Raw genomic sequence first — 22,610 nt, forward strand, 5'->3', positions numbered from 1 at the left:
AACTACTGGTCTACTATCAATTTACTAACAGTCAACTATCAGTTAACTAATAGGTAGTTAAATATTGGTCTTCTATCAATTTACTATATTTGTTTGTCTTTTACGATTGCGACTTTATTGACTATTTTTTTTAAAGATGAAAATAATATTTTGGTAAAAAGACACAATTTTTAATATCAAATTATTAAAAAAAATTTACTATTGATTTACTATCAGTATTATAAATATATACAAAATTAGTTTGTCTTTTGGTTTACTAAATGAGTAGTTAACTTACGGTCTACTATCAGTTAACTAATAGGTAGTTAACTATTGAAACTATAAATTTACTAACGGTCCACTATTAGTTAACTAATAGGTAGTTAACTGTTGGTCTACTATCAATTTACTATATTTGTTTGTCTTTTACGACTGCGACTTTGCTGGCTATTTTTCTTATATAAAAGACGGAAATAATATTTTAAAAATTAACTATAAATTTATCGACATTTTAATCACGGTTAACTAACGGTGTACTATCACAAAATTTATATTAATTTCTTAAAAGATGGAAATTAACCATAGATTTATCGACGGTTTACTCATAGTCAACTAACGGTGTACTAAAAATAAATTTATTAATTTTTTTTAAAATACAGTATGTTTAAAATACACAATTCAAGTTTGCCAACAATTTATTAACCATACAATCATAATAGAAATTATTACAAGTTTCCAACAGTTAACCTAGCGTTTACTAACAGTGTATTACAAACAAAATTATTGGTGTACCATTAATAAACCATTGGTTAACCAACAAAAAAAATAATTACAAAATTTTATTATAAACCCCTCCGCCTTCACCACCGCCTAGTAACTGTCAAACAAAACCTAAATCGTCTTTTTTTAAATCTAAAATTATTGGTTAACCATTAGTTAACCATTGGTTAACCAACGGCAAACCATATCAAAAAAATTACAAATCAAAAACTTTCTTCATCACCAAAATACTTGGATCAACCGTCAAACAATAACATCCAATCTGTGGCTCACAAACGACAGCTGCAGCAGTAAACAAAGTCGTCAAAATAAAAAATTATTGACAATCATCATCCATTAAGAAATACATGAGCAAGAATTACTCAAGTGCAAGCATCATCACATCACCAAATCATCCAATCATAGCTCTAGGTAGAGCAGTTTCACATGCAGCGACAACACAATTTACTTTATTTCAACCTACTCATCATGAGCTTGATTGTAGTTTACTAATGTATATGTATACTTTTCTCAGATTGTTGATTTTCAATAAATCCAAAAATCAAAGCATTAAAAGAAACATCATTTGGTTCAAACATTATATTGTAAACCATCAAAGAATTGCTCCACTGACCATATTTCATGTACATCAAAATAAGTGCATTAGAGATAAAAGAAACAGATGCTGAACAATTTTAATGCTCGAGCATAATTTTTTTTTCCTTGTGCCAATGCTATAATACTTGTGAAAGAACAAGTTTCATTTGGGAAAATAACTTGATCGCCAAAAAAGGTTGTTGAGCATGATAATAAACAGAATTCATACTGACCAAGAAACAAGGTCTCTCTCAGACATTTCATCAAACACTTGATGAGCATGTATTATATTCCCACATTTTACATTAAATCAACAAAACCTGTGAAGGCAGGCCAATTAGAATGGTCGTTATCAAGCAGAGACAAAAATAGCAAGAAGAAAACTTTACCTTTGAGATATGTGATTTCTCGTTTGAGCTCTCCCTCGGTTTTGCTAGCTTCCTTATAGAACTTTTTACACTTGTCTTCGTCTATATGGTGCTGTACTTTTCCAATCTTTGCGCAATATGTACTGTAAATTAGACAGGATGTTCTGGTTATGGCGGTCGCGGACTGACATAGACGACAATGGAGGTGGAGGACTGGCATCAGAGGCAAAGGTGATGGTGGTGGTAGTTGTCCGGTGAATTGTAATTGACTGTAATTGATGCTTTCCGGTTAGGCCTCTTCATGTCCACCATTGAATGAAAAAGTAGCACTTTCGAAACCAGCGGCGTCGGCGGACAACACTGGAATCGACGAGGATGAGGGATCTTCTTTATTGGGATTTCTAGACAAATAATGGGTTAGTGATGGGTAAAAAAATCGGAGATAAAAAAGAATGATTCGTAAAAAAGGAAAACAAAAACAAGAAATTTGGAAAAAAGAAGATGATGATCGTAAAAAAGAAAGAAGATGGACCGCGTGGTAGATGTGAGAATATTTAGGCTTTCTGAGGTGCTGAGCCTAATTTCCTCAATATAAAAAGACATGAACTGGGCCGATATTAATATTTCCAATTAAAATTAATTATTGAAAGAGTAAATATCGACTATTGAATTTTAGTTCGAAACAACAATAGCTAAATCAAATCAAATAAATTATACATAATACGATAACATAATACTTCAATTAGTATTTAATTACATAATTACATATGAATGTTGTATTCCTGACTCTAAAATTTATAAAAAGAACTTAAAATGTATAATTTTTAGAAAAGTATATTTTTCTTTGGAAGTGTAGTGGAAATATAAAAAGACTTGGATGGGGGGCCAATGTTTCCAAAATTTGACAAACATAGGATATTAGAAAAATAAAGTGAGGGAGGGTATGGATTCTGAAATAACCATCCAAAAGTAAATTAACAAAAATAACACATCTTTCTCACATGGAAATGACTCATAAAATGATGATGATGATGGAAAATTGTGCATAGAGGGGCGGCTTATCCTACTCTTCTTATCCCCTTTGTCACTGTACTTTGGTCACAAATGATGCAACTTTTTTATACCAACAAATTATACTCCTCCTGTGTTATAAAAATTAATTTAAAATAAAACAATTCTATATTTAATCTTATTTAATATTCCTTTTTTTTATTTTTAATTTTCAATTTAGTCAAAATTTGTGCATATTAAAAAAAATAAAATATTATTTTAAATTCTAGAAATAGATACTAATGTAATTCTATTAGTTAATAAATACTTATAAATTGAATTATAGAATTATTTACTAGGAAGAAACAAATTTGAAAGATAGATAGCTAAATTTATTTTAAAATTCTAGATAAACAAATAATTGTAGATAAAGTTATTTGATTAAATGAACAATAAAAAAACGGAGAGAGTAATTTGTTATTACATATACCTTCAATAATACTATGATTGTTGAGGATACATGTGCAATGGATCATTTAAATAACAAATATGCGGAATCTCATTCTAACTAAAAATTCTTGTGGTTTCGGAAGATCCAATTACAGAAAGACCAGAATTACAATTTAAATAAAATATAAAAATAATGCTTATAGATTTGAAACTAAATAAATATAATTTCAATATAGATACAAAAAAATGAACTTATACATTTGGTTCAATTAAAGTAGTTTCTAAGACCAAATTGAAATATAATTATAACAAAATAAATAAATTCAAATTAAAGAAAACTAAACTAGTCGATTCGGTTGATTTTATCAATTTGCTTTAGTTATTTTTGTTCAATTTGCATAAAAATTTTATTCTAAATTTTTATATATTCAAATCAAATTATAATAAAAAATTATATCTTTATAATATTAAACCAAACTAATTTGGTTTATTTATTCAGCTCGATACGATTCATAGTTTGGTTCGATTTTTTAAATCTAGACATACACATTCAAACAATTAATAAATGTATTGAAGATAAAAAAAAAATTCAACTAAGAAAAGTTGAAGAAGAAAATGTATTTTAGAAAAGAAAATAAAAAAGAATCATTCATCCATTCCCATTGGCAATGGCAACCCACACACACCTTTGTAGATGTTGTCTACTCACCAAATCAGCAAATGCTACCAAACCGCCTAACCTTTATTTGTAGGGGTGAGCAGTAAACGGTCAAAACCGAATAACCGAACCGAACCGAACCGAATTAATCAAACCGAAATATAATTTGAAAATATGGTTCGGTTACGGTCCGAATTTTTAAAATTTTGACTATTCGGTTCGGTTTACGGTTTTTACAAAAAAATAACCGTAATAACCGAACCGACCGTATTTAAAAATTACGTTGTTTTAAACTTTCATATGCTCACATTTATATATTAAACTTGTTTAATTTTATAGTTTTATAATAAAAAACGATAAATATAGATTTAATTTAAAGCACATGTACTCTCTAGGTTAAAATTTTCCATTTTTTTTATTTATTTTTTAAAAAACTGTTTTTTTTTTCTTTCTAAAAACCATACAAAAAATATTACGGTTTTCGACCGAACCGAACCGAACCGAACCGTAATATTTTGGTTTGGTTAATACGGTTTTGATATAATTTGGTTAATACGGTTCGGTGACCGAAATTTTTAAAAAATCGAACGGTTTTGAATTTTTGGGCGGTTCGATGACCGAACCGACCGTTGCTCACCCCTATTTATTTGTATACCTCATGCCACTTTTCTGTCTAAACCTTAATTATTCATGCATTCCAATTTTGTTTGGATTAGAAAATTATTATTCAACAATCAGTGTCTTAAACAAACCAATTAATAAGTACATTTTTATTTAGGGTAATGCATCTGAGAAAAAATAAATATTAGGCATTCGGTTGGTTCGATCATTAAATCGAACAAATCAAGTTACCTAAAATTGAAATTTTTTTAATTGTTAAATCGAACCGTAATCAAAATGTATATAAATTAATAAAACTAAAATAACTTATTTTATTCATCCGGCTATGTGGTTAACGTAGTAATTCTTTTATTAACATTTATTATTAAAAATAAAAAAAATAGTTTTAATTTTATGACATTCAAATTTGAGGAATACATTGATATTTAAGTCCTATAAACAAATTATAAAAGCATCTTAAATTTTTGAAAAAAGTACAAAAATAACACTATTTATAATCCAGTATTTGTTTTAGAATCTAGCCAATCAGACTTTTAATTTTTTTAATTATAACCAAACCAAATTAACTAAAAATCAACGCATGTTAAAATTATAGTTTGATATGGTCGATTAATTCTGTAATATTTGAATACGGCACACTCTTCTGTTCCATGTGGTCTTTTTAAATTGAGAAAAGATTTTCATGAATCTGGTTTAAATGAATTTATTTTGGTTGATTTTGATAATGAAATTTATAATTTTTCAAAACAAAGCCCATTAAATCACTTATGTATTTTCATAAGATATAAATTATATATAAATATTTTAAATTTAATATTTAATTATTAACTTTAATGTATTTATATGCCTCTGAAAATACAACATTGGATATAATTATGAATATTATAAACTATATCATCAAAATATGTTAAATTTTATTTATGCATATAAATCCTTCCACAAATTTAAGATTTGCTCCTTTTAAATTAGAGACTTTTATTATAATCAATTCAGGTTAGTACTATAATTTATTTTACAAAAGGGTTTTAGTTTATGTTTAGAAATTTTAATTTATTTTTAATCGATATGACTGTCAGACTTTAATAAATGGAGACAAAATTTGCCTTGTCAGTGAATCAATTTAAATAATACCAATGACCAATTTTACCGTTTTCTTTTCTTTCTTTTATATTTGGCTGCAATTTATTTTATTAATTGATGCTCGCAATTGGATACGTCTAAATGAATAATAAAATAATAAATGGAGACAAATTAAGGAGAACTGTACTAAATAGCTACAAAGTGGGGCAAAATGCTTTCTGGAGGCCATTAAACTATAATTATAATGGATACCATTTTATAATTTTTTTGAGATACAGAATAACATTTTTAATTTTTGTAGGACAATCACCTATAAATGCTGATTAGATATTTAAAATGAAATTTTTTTAAAAATATTTGTTAGCTAGGCATATCACATCATTTCAATATTATCCCACTAAATCATTTTTTATATTAGAAATAATTTTTATATTTAATTTTAATTGGATAATATTCATAATACATAACATGTCCAATAACATCTAGTTTAAAAAATATTATACGTATATAAACTAATCAGAAATTTTGGATTAATATAATATATTTTTATATATAACTGACAATTTAATGATTCATATTATATAAATTAATCATCATTATTTATGTAAGTTTTGATTTTTTTTATTACATTGCAAATTTCTTTTAAATTCAAATAACATATTTTAAAATTAGGAATCTTCGAATTCAAATTATCTATATTATATATAAAAGCACGGATGGGGGGACAAGCAAATTTACTAAATAACCCTTTATAAATTATTACTAATTGATTACTTAATTGAAGGTTTTATGGTCTTTATCTAATTAATTACAAAATAATATATTTATTTAATTATAAAAATATGTTACAATTAGAGTTTAATTCAAATAAGGAAACAACATCATCCGTTGAAATCCTTAAGAGTTCTATGCATACTTACTATGTTAAACATATAACAAAGATTAAATAGAAAGAAAGACTAAGTTTTTTAATAAACAAAATAATGCTAAATACGAAAAAAAGATGTTCCTGCAATTAATATTAGGGTATGTATGAATGAAAAAGAAGTGGTTACTCTATACTAAATCGTGAAAACCGTACATGCTAAATTATTGATTAGGGTTTGATATGTTAAATATGAACTATAAAAAAATTCAAAAAAAAGATAAAGGTTATAAATCATGAGATTTATTCGATTATTAAATATCAAATACAATTAGAATTAGAATTTGATTTGAATTAGGAATTGATATATTAGTTTGTAATTTAAGTTCTAATTACAGAAGATAATACAATTGAAATAATGAATTGTTGAGTTTGATTTGAAACAATTTTACATATACAAATTCACTACTATATATATATTTTTATTTACATGTATGCATTATATACACGCCTGAAATAACCCTTCGTATGCTTTTTTGCGAATTTTTTGTAAAAAGACGCTTTATCTTTTGTTGTTCTAAAAATACCCTTTTTAACTTCTTATTTTTGCAAAAATACGCCATATACCACGATAAAATACCAATGATCTACCAATAATTTATTAAAAGAGCCTACATTTGCAAAAAAAAAAAATAGTTAGAGCATATTTTGCAAACGTTTAGTAGAAAATAGGAGTTTTTTTTTAAAAACCAATTAGTTATTGGATAAATTTTGTGAAATGGCCCTTAATACTAAGATAGATTAGTAATAAATTGTTCAATTTATGTAGTTTGCGTGATTTATTAGTAAAATTAATCATTCTAATTCAATTTATGGACTATTTTTTAATGCAATTAAAACTATATTTTTGACAATAATAGTATGTTAATCAGCTGTTCTGATTTAACTGATAATATATTTTCTAATTAAATTAAAACTCTAACTTTAATAGTAATTACCTTTTAATATTCTCCTATATTTTGATATATTTTATTGGATTCTTTCATTATAATTTGCACCTAAAAAAGTAAGCTATATTAGACTTCCATAAATTTTAAAATGTATTGAGATAATTGCCATAATTTAAAATTAAATGAAAAATTATTCAATTTTTTTGAGTATATTTTTATAAAACGTAATAATAAATTGACATGTCACATCACGAGCCACGTGCGTAGCACGTAATGCGAAACTAGTAGTTAAAAATATGTTATGCTGGAATATTATGTAAAAGTAAAAAAGAAAACTTGAAAAAAGACGGGTCAGGATTGACCCGTGGACCAAAACCAGGTGCAGACAGAGTAAGTCGCATGTTCTAGGAGTTGTCAACGGAGCTCGTCAAAATTGGTATTCTAAACTAATTAATTACTCAAATCACATGCTATTACAAAGTTTGCAATTAAAGTTGAATCATGGTCTTGTATTTGGTCCCAACTAACCCTAATTTAATTCCATATTAGTTTTAATTATTTTATTAACTTTAACATTCTGGTTTCACCTGCTTACTCTATCTTTATCGGCTCCACATTTTAAATTAGCTTAAATAAATATATTACTTAGATTAGAGAAATTTAAAATTACAATTAGAATACATTTGAAAGGACTAACTGAAATATGAAAAAAAAAACTATATTTAAAATTCAAATTAAAAATTTATTTAAACTAAGTTGAAATTGAAAATAACAAATACAATACAGATTGACTATAATTTGGTAAAGATATATTTGATATTTGGGCATTAATCTTTAGCATGGCCAACTCTGCCATGGTTAAAACAAATTATAGACATACGTTTATACTCTACCATTTGTAGTTTACCATTAATTAAAAATTGAGAAACTTATGGTTTATTAATATCAAGCTCGCTTGCAATTCTCGCGAATTTTCAGAGTGCAATTATCAATTTTGACGACTTTCTCTATCATCTGGCTATAAACCGAAACACTTCTTTATTATAATAATGTATCAGCACTTCTAGTAATCTAATCCATGCATGAATAGATTGAATATTATCTATTATACAGTCAAACTCATCACTCTAAGATTGCATAGATAAATAATGACCCACAATTACCCACGAACCTCTAGCGGATTCTACTTCTACATCAGTACCATTTTTCAATTTAACCATAATATAATCATTCTCTAAATCGATGACATTAAAACCTTATGTAAACACCAAATCCAGGTGATTATATAATTTTTTATTTCCAATCAGTCTTTTAAGAAATTTCACTGTCACATTTGAATGTCAAGATTTGGACAGTTCTTCCCTCACCCTTTCGGAGAATGAAATTTCTTAGACAACACTATTCTTACTAACCATTATATCTTCATCCTCAATCATAAATTCATTAGTACTTTCCGCTATCGAATTTACTTTTTCTCTTTTTGATTGCAACACTTTATCCTTGAAGGACATATAAGCAAAAGTAGAACGATTTTCAAACTCTTTTCTAAACTTAGCTTTTTTCGTTGAACTATCTTCCTCTAAAATATTTTGGTCATCCTCTAATACATGCAAATTTAAATTTTCAGAGAGAGTTTTCTCCATTTTTCAGTTGGCTTTTCTATGATTCAACTTGAATCTTTTTATAATCAAGCATTATTTTTATTATTGTAAATTAATTTAATAAAATTTGGAGATACCTCATATGATAATACATATAAAGACCTAATTTATCTAGGTTTTATTATCCATTCATGAAATAATATTCTTAGTAAATAAAATTTGTGTTCATAGACGTTGTTTGTAGAAATCCTAATAGAAGAAGTCTAAAGTTGGACATTAATTTTCATCATACCATGGTTTAGATTAGGTTGATACTACAATAACATTACCTAAATAATTAATACTTATTGCCATGCAAATATTAAACTACTCAACATAAAAACAAAATCCATCTATTTATAAAAATTGAAGAAGCTGACTTAGCATGACTATGAGAATGAGCACGCCATTCTATTAATTAATTAGCTAAATAACAAGTAATGAATATATGAATATTCACTGCCTAATCCAAACAAATACAACCAATTTAAGTATATAAGAAATAGGATGTGCATTAGTCGGTTCGATAACCCCACACACACCGAACTAAATTGATTATAACTGAATTTTTATTTTTTTTAACTAAAACGTAACTAAATATATATATATATATATATATATATATATATATATATATATATATATATATATATATATATATATATATATATAAATCAAATTATAGTCAAAGCGAACTAATTATTGAATTCATCAATTATTTTAGTTAATTAAATAATCAAATTTTATTATATTAATTATTTGAAAATTAATTTGACATTTACTTTCCAAAATATACAAATTTAGAAAATAAACGACACCTAAATCATAATAATTACTATAAGAAAATGAATTAGAATTCCCTCAAATTTATTTTGAATTTGAGGGGATTATGTTTATAATCCATACCGTCCATTTTGTAATGAATAATATGGATCAAAAAAGTATAATTAATCAAATTAATTTACATCGTTCATTATACAATGAACGATGTAGATTGTGAACATGACCCTTCAAATTTATTTAAATTTGAGTGAATCCTAATCCTAATGCTCCATTCGTCAAATTGTAGAAGTTACACTTTTTATTTTATGACATTTCATTATAAAAAATTTATCTTTATTTTTGCAGTAATTTTATGTTAAACTTTTTTTCTTTATTTAATTTAAAAATATATTCTAATGTAGAAAAACTCCTCTACTTTAATAAAGGTAAAATATAAAAAATATTATAGTAAGTGTATTTTTAATTTTTTATGTGGAATTAAAATTAAACTAAATCAAATTAAATTTCAATTTCGACTCAGTTTGGTCGGTTAATTCAGTTAAACCGAATACTATTCACCCCTAAGCATACGTATTAATCACAGTATAATGGCTGACCAATGAACAGAGAATGCTTACACAATTTAATGAAAAAAGTATTAGAATTAAATGAAAAATTAATTACACTATTAAAAAAAAGCAACCAATAGGAAGAAGAGAGAGAACAATAAAACCCTATCTAAAATCCATATATAAAAGTGTAAGAATGAAAGAGAAAGGAAAAAAATCAATATTTTATTAAAGAAAGTGAGTGCTTTGCTTTGCTTTTATGTGAGGAGAAAAACTAAAAATATTTAAATAAAATATTAATAATTGTTTAAATACATTTAAAGAAAGCAAAAATGGTGGAAGAAGAAGAATTGCAGGTTAAAGAAAATATAGATATGCGTGCAAACTCCATAACAAGAGGAACCTTCTCTCTACTTCTTCTTTTAATTCTCATTTTGCACTCTTTAATTTAAAATCTTTCTAAATTTTTTCACTTTTCATTTCTTTTCTTACAAATTAGTCCTCAATTGATGATTTTGATATGCTTCGGATGTATTTTTGATGAATCTGGTATAGGTTAATTAAGTTTTTTTTCTTTAATTGTTATTATTAGGAAAGAAAAAAAAGTTTAATTTGTTGTTGTTGATGAAAAAAACTGCTTGTAATAGATTTTGGTATGTAAATAAATACTATAAAGATTGAATCTTGGAGAAATTTTTTATTTCCCTTGTTCAAACCCACAAAATTTAAGGAAAAAAGATCATATCTTTTTGGTTTTTTTAACATCACCCACCATTTTTATTGTGGGTTTTAAATTTAGAGTATTAATTTTTGTTGTTGAGTTTGTTCTGTTAGTGGTGGGTTGTGATTTTTTTTGGGGGGGTTTTTAACATTCTATGGGAATACCTGATACTTCACTAATAGATCTATTACTAAAGGTTAGGTCTTGGATAACTTGGGGGGCAAGTGATCATCTATCAAGTTCTTTAGCTTGTTGTGAATTTAATCAGATGTCCAAAATGTGTTGTGAGTGTTATACAAATTTTAGTGTTGGGTTATATAATGGATACACTTGCCTAAGCTGTGGTAGATGGCTGTGTGTTAAGTGTGTTGTTGTTGAGGAGGATGAATCCCAAGTTGAAGTTAGAAGTAAGGGTGATTATTGTGGGGAGAGTATTAAGTCCTGTAAGATTTGTAACGGTTTCCGGGTGCGGGGTGGGGATGGTGGGGGGAAGAATAGTGAGAAGGTGCATCCTTCTGTTGAGTCTCCTAGAGAGAGCCCTGAGCCTCCATCACCTTGTTTTAGTGGCGAGTCGATTCAGAGTGATCGTTGGGATTTCGGGTATTCTCCTGTTGCGGTAAGTAGCAGGAGTAGAACCTCGTTTAGTGCTCACCCGTCTCTGCTCTCTGTTGGTGGCTCTCCAAGCAGGTAAACTTTTGTTGCTTGAATTTTATTATTGACTTGAGAGTTTAGATTGAGAGTATCCGTGACTAATTTGTTATTGGTTGTTTAGTGATCATTGTATATCCCTTTCAAACATCTTGTATCTTCTATTGAAGTTTTGATGGATTTTGATTAATTTCTTATGTTAACTAATGTAGGAGTGATGAAGAAGATGCAGATGATTCCGCAAATCATTTTTACAGCCCATCTAGTGAATACTTTCATGATGTTTCAGATATAGATACAAGTAGTGTTAGTGCTAGTACTAGACTTGAGTTTTACAGCTGTAAGTCAGTCGGATCAAGTCCTGTAGACAGCCCTTCTAGGATAGATTTTACTTCCTATAGAGTTGCACATTCTGTACAGCAGGGACAAGAGGGAAGCCCTTTGTCTCAACATAACGGTCCCTTTGATCAAGAAACGCAGGCCATTTTAAAAAGGCCAGACAAAGGGATTGAGGATCTCGAAAATCCTGATAATTACTCGGACGACGTGTCATTGTTGCAGAACCAATATGACAAGTCCCACAAGCCATTAGATTTTGAAAGTAATGGTTGTATCTGGTTTCCTCCACCTCCTGAGGATGAAAATGATGAGGTGGAGAATAGTTTCTTTACATATGATGACGACGATGATGATATTGGGGACTCTGGTGCATTGTTCTCATCTACTAGTAGCCTCTCTGGTATGTTTCCATCAAAGGAGAAACAAAATGAGGATAACAAGGAGCCTTTCAAAGCTGTGATACATGGCCATTTTAGGGCTCTTGTATCTCAGCTCTTACAAGGGGAGAGTATCAAAATCTGCAAAGAGGATGGAGGTGAGGACTGGCTTGACATAGTTACAACATTAGCATGGCAAGCTGCAAGTTTTGTGAAACCGGACACTAGTAGAGGAGGCAGTATGGATCCGAGTGATTATGTAAAGGTTAAGTGCATAGCATCGGGAAATCCAAGTGATAGGTATAATTTCGTAACCTCTTGTAGATGCTCCATTTCTTTGCAGTTTTTTCTACAAATATCCATCTAAAATCTAGTGAACTCTTTTTTGCACTTGCAGCACCCTTGTGAAGGGAGTAGCTTGTACGAAAAATATAAAGCACAAGCGCATGACGACACAATACAAAAACCCAAGATTACTCCTTTTAGGAGGAGCACTTGAGTATCAAAGTGTTGTGAATCAGTTGGCATCTTTTAATACATTGGTTCAACAGGTACATTCATCAATGAAAAGTTATGCCTGTTCTTGTGTAGATGCAAGTGTTATTAACATGGGGATCTAAACATTTCTCTTTTGAACAGGAAAATGATCATATCAAGATGATTATGTTGAAGATAGAGGCTCTTCGCCCAAATGTTGTGCTGGTAGAGAAGAGTGTGTCTCCATTTGCCCAAGAATATCTACTGGCAAAGGAAATTTCATTGGTGCTTAATGTGAAAAAGCCATTACTGGAGCGGATAGCTCGCTGCACCGGTGCTGTTATTAGTCCATCCCTGGATAAGATTTCTTCAACACGATTGGGCCACTGTGAATTGTTCCGGGTAGAGAGAGTGTCTGAAGAACATGAGTCTCCCAATCAGTTCAACAAAAAGCCATCTAAAACATTGATGTTCTTTGAAGGATGTCCTAGGCGTTTAGGATGCACGGTAATATAGTCTGTTCTGGATGATTATTATGCTGCTGTTCAACTTGAATTGAAATGGATGATGTTTTTAAAACATAATACAACTTTATTCCTAATATTCAATTTGATTTCGTTGTCCGGTTTTCTGGTTTCAATTTATATACTTCAGCAAAATGTGGAGTGTGAATCCATCAACTTTATATTAGTAATTTTTATAAATTCTTTGTATATGGTTGTAGATGCCATACCATATTTACTCTAAACTTAGCCAAGTAAATGAGATTCAGATAAATAAGGTGATTATCCTCAAGATTGCTGCCCTTGGGTTTGTCAATCTTGAACGGGTTAATAATGCATCGTCTGACTTATGTTTCAGTGTTGCACTCATACTTTCGTCACAGTATGCTAAGGAGCACCATTTTCTCAGAGGATACATGCTAATATGCTATACCTAAGAAGCACGGAAACTTCGATAACGTATAGCAGTTATCCTGCCGTGCTACTACTTTAATAATTAAAATTCTTGTATTTCACTTCATGACTTTGCATTTCAATTCATGAATTATGAATGGTGTCTGTGATTAAGTTGTTGTGGTCTATTTGTAGGTCCTCCTGCAAGGCATATGTCGTGAAGAACTTAAGAAGGTTAAACATGTTGTTCAATATGCAGTTTTTGCAGCCTACCATTTGTCCCTTGAGACTTCCTTCCTTGCCGATGAGGGTGCAAGTCTTCCTAAGATGACACTAAAACACTCGCTCACCATGCCAGAGAGAGCAACTGATAGTGCCATTTCACTTATCCCTCCAACTAATGCCATAACTGATGCCTCTGCCCAAGATGAGGGAACTATGGGTCTTAATTCAGAGCATGCGGGATCCGAAGTGTCTATAAACGTTCCTCCACTTACTGGTACTGTGGATTATAGATTTGAAAATACATGCTCTAATTCATACGGTGATGATTTAGTGTCTAGTGAGGGACTTGACTCGTTTACTATAACTCAATTTGAGGATCAAATTACACCTCCTGGTTTTAAAGACACTTCACAGCATGACTTGCAAGATAGAATTGCTCATGAGGGAAGGCAGTTTAAGGGGACTTATGAATCTTCCAAATCAGAGAGGATTGATGAAAACGAAGTGTTTAGTGAATACTACTCAGCAACTGACACTCACCAGAGCATATTAGTATCTTTTTCAAGCCGCTGTGTACTGAAAGGAACTGTATGTGAGCGTTCTCGGCTCTTGCGCATAAAGTTCTATGGATCTTTTGACAAGCCACTCGGAAGATATCTAAGGGACGACCTATTCGATCAGGTGATTTTATATGGATTTCGGACTTTACTTATTTATGATTACATGCTATACGTTGAATGCTTTTTATTTATATGTATGTATGTATTAATGAGACTTGCTGTTTCCAGACATCTTACTGTAGGTCTTGTAAAGAGTCAGCTGAAGCACATGTATTATGTTACACTCACCAGCAAGGAAACCTTACAATCAATGTTAGATCTCTGTCATCTGTAAAGCTACCTGGAGAAAGAGATGGGAAGATATGGATGTGGCACCGATGCCTGAGGTGTGCTCATATAGATGGAGTCCCACCAGCAACTCACAGAGTGGTTATGTCTGATGCTGCATGGGGACTTTCTTTTGGAAAGTTTTTGGAGCTGAGTTTTTCGAACCATGCAACTGCTAATCGTGTGGCTCCCTGTGGTCATTCATTGCAGAGGGACTGCCTTAGGTTCTATGGGTAAACTCTAGTTTCTGAATTCATTCGATTTTTTTTCCCTGTTGGGTGGTGGTGTTGGTAATCTGTGAAGTCTGTCACCTTGCAGGTTTGGGAGCATGGTTGCATTCTTTCGCTATTCCCCCATCGATATTCTTAATGTTTATTTGCCTCCTTCGATGCTTGAATTTAATGGCCATACTCAGCAAGAGTGGATAAGCAAAGAGGCAGCTGAGGTACTATTGAGAACCTAGCTGTATTTATTGCATTTTGGTAGATTCTTAAGATGATGCAATCTATACGTGTCAAGTTTATTATCTTTTTCCTAACTTTTTCTCTGGTGCAGCTTTTGGGCAATATGGAAGCCTTCTATGCAGAGATATCTGATGTGCTCGACAGCATGGAAGAGAAAAGTAAATCTTTTGGAAAAGAGCTATCAGATTCGAATGAGTTACTGAATCACATCGTGGAGTTGAAAGATCAACTTAGAAAAGAAAGAAACCATTACAGTGTAAGTTTATTCAAAGGATGACTTATTTGATTTGTAAACCTTTCTTGTTAAAGATTTCTTGCATGAATTTATTTTCAAGTACCTATCGTGTACTTGTTCAATATTTAATCTAGAAATAATAAATCAATCTCCAATTGACATTTCTCTTATGCAGAACATGCTGCAAGTGGCCATTGGCGGGCGTTCACAATTTGGTCCGGCAACTTTAGATATTCTAGAACTTAATAGTCTGAGACGTGCTTTGCTAGTTGGTTCACATGTTTGGGATCGCCAACTTTATTCGTTGGAGACTCTACTTAAGACAAATTCTGTTGTCTGGGCTATACATGGGGATGCAAAGATGAAAGAGTTAAAAAGTGACATATCTTACAAGGATTACAAGATTGACAATGGTCACGTAGACAATGCATGTGGCTATTTGAAAACAGATGACACTGTTGAGAATGACATACTGTCAGAGCAGAATAAGTATGGTCCGCCCTTTCAACAATATATTGCTGAAGATTCTCTGACAAGTTCACATTACTATAACAGAGAGGAGGAAGTGTATTCAGATGGGGAAATTAGCACACATAACTCGTGCTTTGATGACTTCCCCTCCAAAGCTTCAAGTCTGTCTGATCATATTGATTCTGCATGGACGGGTACTCAACCCCTGATTAAAACTCAACCTCCATGTGCATCACAGATTGATAAATTCCAAGTTGGGCCTGTTAAGCAGATGAGTTTGTCTGATAATCATCCTCTACAAAGAATTCTGCCACCGGTAAGAGTTCATTCTTTTGACTCTGCATTGAGAGTTCAAGATAGAATTCGGAAAGGACTGCCTCCTTCATTGTTTATGTCAACTCTCAGATCATTTCATGCATCTGGCGAATATAGGAATATGCTAAGAGATCCTGTTTCAAGGACTCACTCTCAAGCATTGCCATTGGAGTCCCAAAAATTGAATTTATTGCCCGGTTCTTCATCCTCATTTATCTCCTCGGCGTCTCATATGACTGGAGGAGCCCGGCTGCTGCTTCCTCAAAGGAACCACAATGATATTGCTATTGGTGTGTACGACAATGATCCAGCCAGCATAGTGTCATACGCCCTTAACTCCAAGGAATATGATGATTGGATTACTGACAAGTCAAATGAGAATGAAGGGAGCTGGCCCAGCTGGGGCATGAATGAGCATCGTAAGGAAGAATCTGCAAATTCCACATTGTCAGCCTGGCAGTCGTTTGGTTCCCTGGACTTGGACTACATCCGTTATGGAAGTTATGTGTCTGAAGATCATTCACCATCCATTGGTACATTGTTTAAGGACTCCAAAAAATCGCCTCATGTAACAATATCTTACAGTGATGATTCTACTGTTGCTGGAGGCAAAGTGAAGTTTATAGTCACTTGTTATTTTGCTAAGCAATTTGACTCTTTTAGAAAGAAATGCTGCCCTAATGAAGTGGATTTTGTACGTTCCTTGAGTCGCTGTCAGAGATGGAGTGCACAAGGTGGAAAGAGCAATGTATATTTTGCAAAGTCATTAGATGAGAGATTCATCATTAAACAAGTCACTAAGACCGAGTTGGACTCTTTTGAGGAATTTGCATCAGAATACTTCAATTATATGACAGATTCTCTTAGCTCAGGAAGTCCAACATGTCTTGCCAAAGTTCTTGGTATTTATCAGGTAGGCTTTGTTTTGCAGTTTTGTTCTCATGCAATATTTGGCGACTAGCTTTGGCTACCATGTGTTAAATCCTTTTATTTTTGTATATCTTTTCAATGGCAGGTTACTGTAAAACACTTGAAAGGTGGTAAGGAAGTGAAAATGGATATTATGGTGATGGAAAATCTCTTTTATAAGAGAAGTATTTCAAAGGTCTATGATCTCAAAGGTTCTGTCCGATCCCGGTACAATCCTGATACCACTGGGGCAAACAAAGTATTGTTAGACATGAATCTAGTAGAAGCATTACGTACAGAGCCCATATTTCTTGGAAGCAAGGCAAAAAGAAGACTAGAGAGAGCTATATGGAATGATACTAATTTCTTGGCGGTAAGCTTTACTCGCAATCATCTCGTAATGTCATTTACATTTTCTTTTCTCTGTGTGATATGCTCTGCTTCCAATCATTGGGTAAACCTTAATGTTGTTAACTCTCACATCTGTTGTTTTAGTGAGAATGCTATGTCTCCAACATCATATTCAAATTTGAAAAATGTAGGTGGTAATTGTTTTCGTTATTTTCAACGTCATCTGTAACTTAACTATTGCTAGTTTTGACCAAGTAATACTCTAGAAATCGTCTTTGTCTATCATTTTAGGGAATGAAGCTTACTCTTTCAGATTTTTGTAACTAATAACTTGAGCTAGAAGTCGTCTGTACTTAATTTCATCAGTTTGGTTCTTTGAGCATTTTTATCATCGTCTTTGTTTCTCACATTATGTGTTTGGTTGTGCAGTCTGTGGATGTGATGGACTACTCTTTGCTGGTCGGGGTGGACAAGGAGCGAAAAGAGCTGGTTTTGGGCATCATCGATTTCATGAGACAGTATACATGGGACAAGCATTTGGAAACTTGGGTTAAGGCGTCCGGTATACTTGGAGGTCCAAAAAATGCTTCTCCAACAATTATTTCTCCGATACAGTACAAGAAACGGTTCAGAAAAGCAATGACTTCATATTTTCTCACTGTTCCTGATCAATGGTCATCATGAACCCAACAATAGTGCATTCTTTTGATACAAACAAGAATTTCTTCATAAATAAGTCTGATTGTGTTTATAGGATATGGATAAGTGGGGAAGAAACTGTGAATCCTTCCCGACGGAAAGTCCGCCTTCTCTTTCGGTGAAGCTGTTCGTATACGAGGGAATAGATAAATCCTTGTTGAAATCTTTGTACATTTTTTTTTTATACATGTGCAAGGTTGATTCACCTCAAAGAGAAGGTTGTTTGATAGTGTAACTTACTGATTATGATGTACTTAATTACTTTATTATGGATAAAGAAATTGTGCAGGAGAAGAAAAAGAAAACTTGATTTTGAAGTTATTTGCACATGGAATTGATTTCCCATGTGATTGTGTTAGGTTCATGTACATTTTCAAAGTTGTTTGTGTGTGCATATATCCAAAGTTGTTCCTTTACATGTTAAAAAGTTGCATCTAAGAAGAAAAGTCTAATGAATAAAAAAATTAAACATCTTTTATTTTTACTGTTTGCAAATCTAATTTAAAAGCTAATGTACTAAATTTTTAGTTTAATTATAAGAATTATTTTACCATTATAAGTGTAAAAAATAATTATATAATTTGTATTAAATTACTATTATTATTATTAAAATTATAAACATTAAGTTTCTTTATTTTTTTGAGCAATTAGACAAGAAAAGACGATAAACTTTATATTTGGTGGAAAGAAAGATGGATAGATAATGATGAAAAAAACTAAGTAACCATAATACAAAAGGTTACTACAAAAAGTGAAATAACTCTCTAACTCTTTATGTACAAAACATGAAACCAGAAAGCATTTTCATTTCTATATATTTTTGTAATAATTAAGAAGCCGCAGCTATTCGCATCTCTGCCTCGCCTACTCCCAGGAAACTCACTCGACGTTTCTGCAAATATAAACAAATACATATTATAAGCAGGGGTGAGCAAAAACCGAACCAAACCGGAAAACCTAGTTAAACCGAGCCGAAAAATAAGTGGTTAATTGCAATTACTTTATTAATGAAAATAACTTCAAACTTTATAATGTCACTTGGTCTAATTAGTTCTAATCACTTATTTAATTACGTGTAATGAGAAGAAAATATATACGATCGTATATTTGGTTAATTAGTTAAATGATCAATTTCTTGGCATGCACGTGAAGGAGCTGCTTTTAGGGATGCTATGCCTTCAAAATTGACCATGTGAGTAAAGCCATGGATGGCGGTAAACGAGATCAAAATGTTGACCCTTTACTATAGTCTATCCAACTTTCATTTAAGTTAAAACTTAGTTAGAAGTCCTAAAACAAAATTTATAATTTGACTTTTAACTTTATAAACTTGAATAATGCTTGCATAAGTCTACCAACCATGCACGTCATGATAGTTTAATTTTGTCAATGAAATTTATATAAGATTTTTTCATACAGTCTGGTGGCAATATATATACTGGGGTGTAATCTAGCGAACTGAGTCCGAATTGCTAAATTTGAGCTTGAATTTGAGTGTATTATACAAGTTTAATATTCGAATGAGCTTAAATTTTTAAGAATAGATTTGAACGACATCCGAACTACTCAATTGAATTTGAACGCGACCCGACTTTAATAAAAAAATAAAAGTAATTATATTTATAAATTTAATTTGTTTTCACTATAAGATGAAATTCAAATAATTAATTTGATACACAATTAAGTTTAGAGGTATAAATAATCAATATATATCATAAAAAATTGTTATTTTAAAATAAGAGACTTATTAAGATTTGTAAAGCTTATAAATCTCTTTAATTAATACTCAAGTTAGATCCGAGACTGAACTTGAATAGTTCGAATTTAGAATTGGTTTAATTTTTTTTTTCGAATTTTAAATAATTTGTGAATGGTTCGACTCACAAAAGTCCTGACATTTTAATTTTGTCGATTTTGGCCAAAAATTGATTATTTAATTTTACAAAAGTCCTAACCTTTCGATATATGTGCATGCCACATAGGCAAATTGAAATCAAATTGAGAGTTGGCCATAATTGAAATTAATTGTCATTGCTAGCTAAGATAGACTAGTATTGGTCTCCAAAATGGCCCCATATTCATGAGAGATTATGGACAAACCACATGCATACTCTTCCTACTGTTATTCTCCACTTCTGGAAATTAATTATTCTTGAATTTTTATTTTAATTAATTATTTTTATTTATAATATATTTATAATATTTTCTAGTGTTCTTAATTTATCTTCAATACTATTTCCGAGATGTCATTAATATATCACAACCTTTCATGTTTTTTCGATTTAAACACAATCTTTAAAACGTCTCACCTAATATCTCAACATTTCTGTATGTAACAATATATAACATAAATATTTAAAATAACGTTGTTTTGGTCATTCACACGGCAAATCAGGCTATATAATGAAAAGTTTAGAAAAGTTGAAATGTTAGACGGACATTTTGTACATTGTGCTTAAATCGAGAAAAAAATACGAAAGATTGTGATATATGGTGATATTAACCTTAAAATATATAAGAGTAAAAAAAATTCCAATGGGATAAAAATGAATAAAGAATTATATTTTATTTATTAAAGTAAATTAATATATAGATAGAATATTGTGAAATAGAATGAGACTTGAGACAATATCTATTATCACTAAACATTTATCTTCACATTTTTTTTTCAAAGTAGCTAATTCACTAACTGTAAATCATCTCAAAATTTATCAATAAGACAAATAGCAACCCTACGTTAATACACTATAGTTGATATTTTATACTCTCTAAGCTATTTTTTAAAAAAAAATATGTACTTATTCTAAGCAGCAAATTAATTAAAATAGGCGGAGTATATTAGAACTAGATATTTATCAATTTTATTTTGCACTTAAAAGTTTAAAATGCAATCCTCGCGGCACAGACCATTTATTGTCAACCCTACTAATCATTTTTTATGCAACCCAAAACTCATTAAACTCATTTAAAAAAATAATTAAAATTATTTAATCAATTGCAAACCCACTAAATATGGCATTAGAACTGGAAAATTGTCGAGAAATTTAATTAAGTTGTAGTAGTAATAGTAATAGATTTTTACCTCACGTGCCTTGACGCCTGTAGTAATCGTCTGATGATAATTATTACTACCACTCTTCCATTTATTTTCCGCTACAACTTCATTATTCATAATTAATTTCCCATTATTTGCATTATTTTTCGCCATGCAAAGATCCATAATCCTCGCCGCTATTTCACCGTCGTCTTTGCTTTCTTTCACCAACCTCTCAACTTCCGCCTTCGGTAACCTCATTTTCACTCTCGTCGCACCATTTTTCTCCGCCTCATCATTCTCCTCCGCCGGCACAATGCTCGAAGAAGACGGGCAACATTTTTTCATTATACTCAGATCAGACACTGATCGTCGAGCCAGCATTAGGTTCTCGAGCCGATCTTTAGCGCTCATGTTTATCCCCGACTGAACCCTCCTCGGAACTTTCTCGGTCGGCGGCTTTGGCAATTCTACGAGAAAATATAGCCGTTTTGCTGCCAATTCTTGATGTTGCTCTAACGGTTTTGCCCTAGTTCCGTAATGCTTAACCGCTTCGGAATCTAACAGAACATGGCCGGGATAATTTTTAACGACTTCTCCGGCATTCACCGGTGTCTTTAACTTTAGGGTTTCGCCAGTTATTTTCATGATCTTGACGGTTTTTTTGGCTCCTAAAGTGTTTCCCATTTGAGTTTTGTACTTTTTTTTTTCTTTTAGGGTTTGGTGGATATGCAAGATAAAATCTAAAGTAGCTAGAAATGAGGTATATATAATCTATAGTATATATAATAAGATAAAATTAATTAATAGTTTAATGGCTAATGGGAAAAGAAAAAAGGGATGGTGAAGGATAAGGACATGAAATGGTAGTTAAGTTGTTAATTATTAGTCAATAAAGAAGGCAAGTGTTATTTGAATTTTGAGAAATTGGAGAATATTTGACGAAATGAATAACTAATCACATATTCGGTATCAAAATTTAGCTCATCGAGGCTTTCTTTTTGTATTGTTAATTACTTGTTGAGTTTGATTAATCAAAATTTCGTGATATATAGATTGAAAAAGTATATGATATAATTACAAATTGTTAATGTTGTTTTGATATTAAAGAAAGAATTAAAAGATGAATTTATTAAACGATAATCACGGCACGAAGAGGATAATTCAAATCCTCAATTACCTTGGGTTTCAACTTACTTACATGTGAGATTTGACTTGTGATGTTAGGATACCCCAAGTGGTAGAAAATTCTCTTTCATAGAAAAAATTACATC

The 22,610-nt window shown here is 30.8% G+C and overlaps 2 protein-coding genes and 1 long non-coding RNA gene across 4 annotated transcripts; 1 reads left to right on the top strand and 2 right to left on the bottom strand.

Moving 5' to 3' along the window:
- Positions 1-642: 642 nt before the first annotated feature.
- On the bottom strand, positions 643-1,747 carry LOC130015580 (uncharacterized). Of its 2 annotated transcripts, XR_008790743.1 has the most exons (3): positions 1,725-1,747; positions 1,516-1,655; positions 643-1,041 (listed from the first exon to the last, which is right to left on the bottom strand). It is a non-coding gene; the product is annotated as an uncharacterized LOC130015580 (long non-coding RNA). The 2 variants fall into 2 exon arrangements; XR_008790744.1 differs by having other exon boundaries at positions 643-1,655.
- An 8,775-nt stretch (positions 1,748-10,522) lies between these two features.
- Positions 10,523-18,619, top strand: LOC126683266 (putative 1-phosphatidylinositol-3-phosphate 5-kinase FAB1C). Its single transcript, XM_050379114.2, has 11 exons — positions 10,523-11,696; positions 11,870-12,673; positions 12,771-12,924; positions 13,013-13,357; positions 13,942-14,652; positions 14,760-15,091; positions 15,177-15,303; positions 15,414-15,578; positions 15,733-17,256; positions 17,359-17,625; positions 18,033-18,619. Exons 1-11 carry the CDS (start codon positions 11,164-11,166, stop codon positions 18,285-18,287), a joined length of 5,217 nt encoding a protein of 1,738 aa, XP_050235071.1. The 5' UTR covers positions 10,523-11,163; the 3' UTR covers positions 18,288-18,619.
- Positions 18,620-18,949: 330 nt separating this feature from the next.
- Positions 18,950-22,073, bottom strand: LOC126682280 (uncharacterized protein At1g66480-like). Its single transcript, XM_050377890.1, has 2 exons — positions 21,385-22,073; positions 18,950-19,194 (listed from the first exon to the last, which is right to left on the bottom strand). Exons 1-2 carry the CDS (start codon positions 22,021-22,023, stop codon positions 19,132-19,134), a joined length of 702 nt encoding a protein of 233 aa, XP_050233847.1. The 5' UTR covers positions 22,024-22,073; the 3' UTR covers positions 18,950-19,131.
- Positions 22,074-22,610: the final 537 nt, after the last annotated feature.

Source organism: Mercurialis annua, linkage group LG5, assembly GCF_937616625.2.
Source record: "Mercurialis annua linkage group LG5, ddMerAnnu1.2, whole genome shotgun sequence".
NCBI lineage: Eukaryota > Viridiplantae > Streptophyta > Magnoliopsida > Malpighiales > Euphorbiaceae > Mercurialis > Mercurialis annua.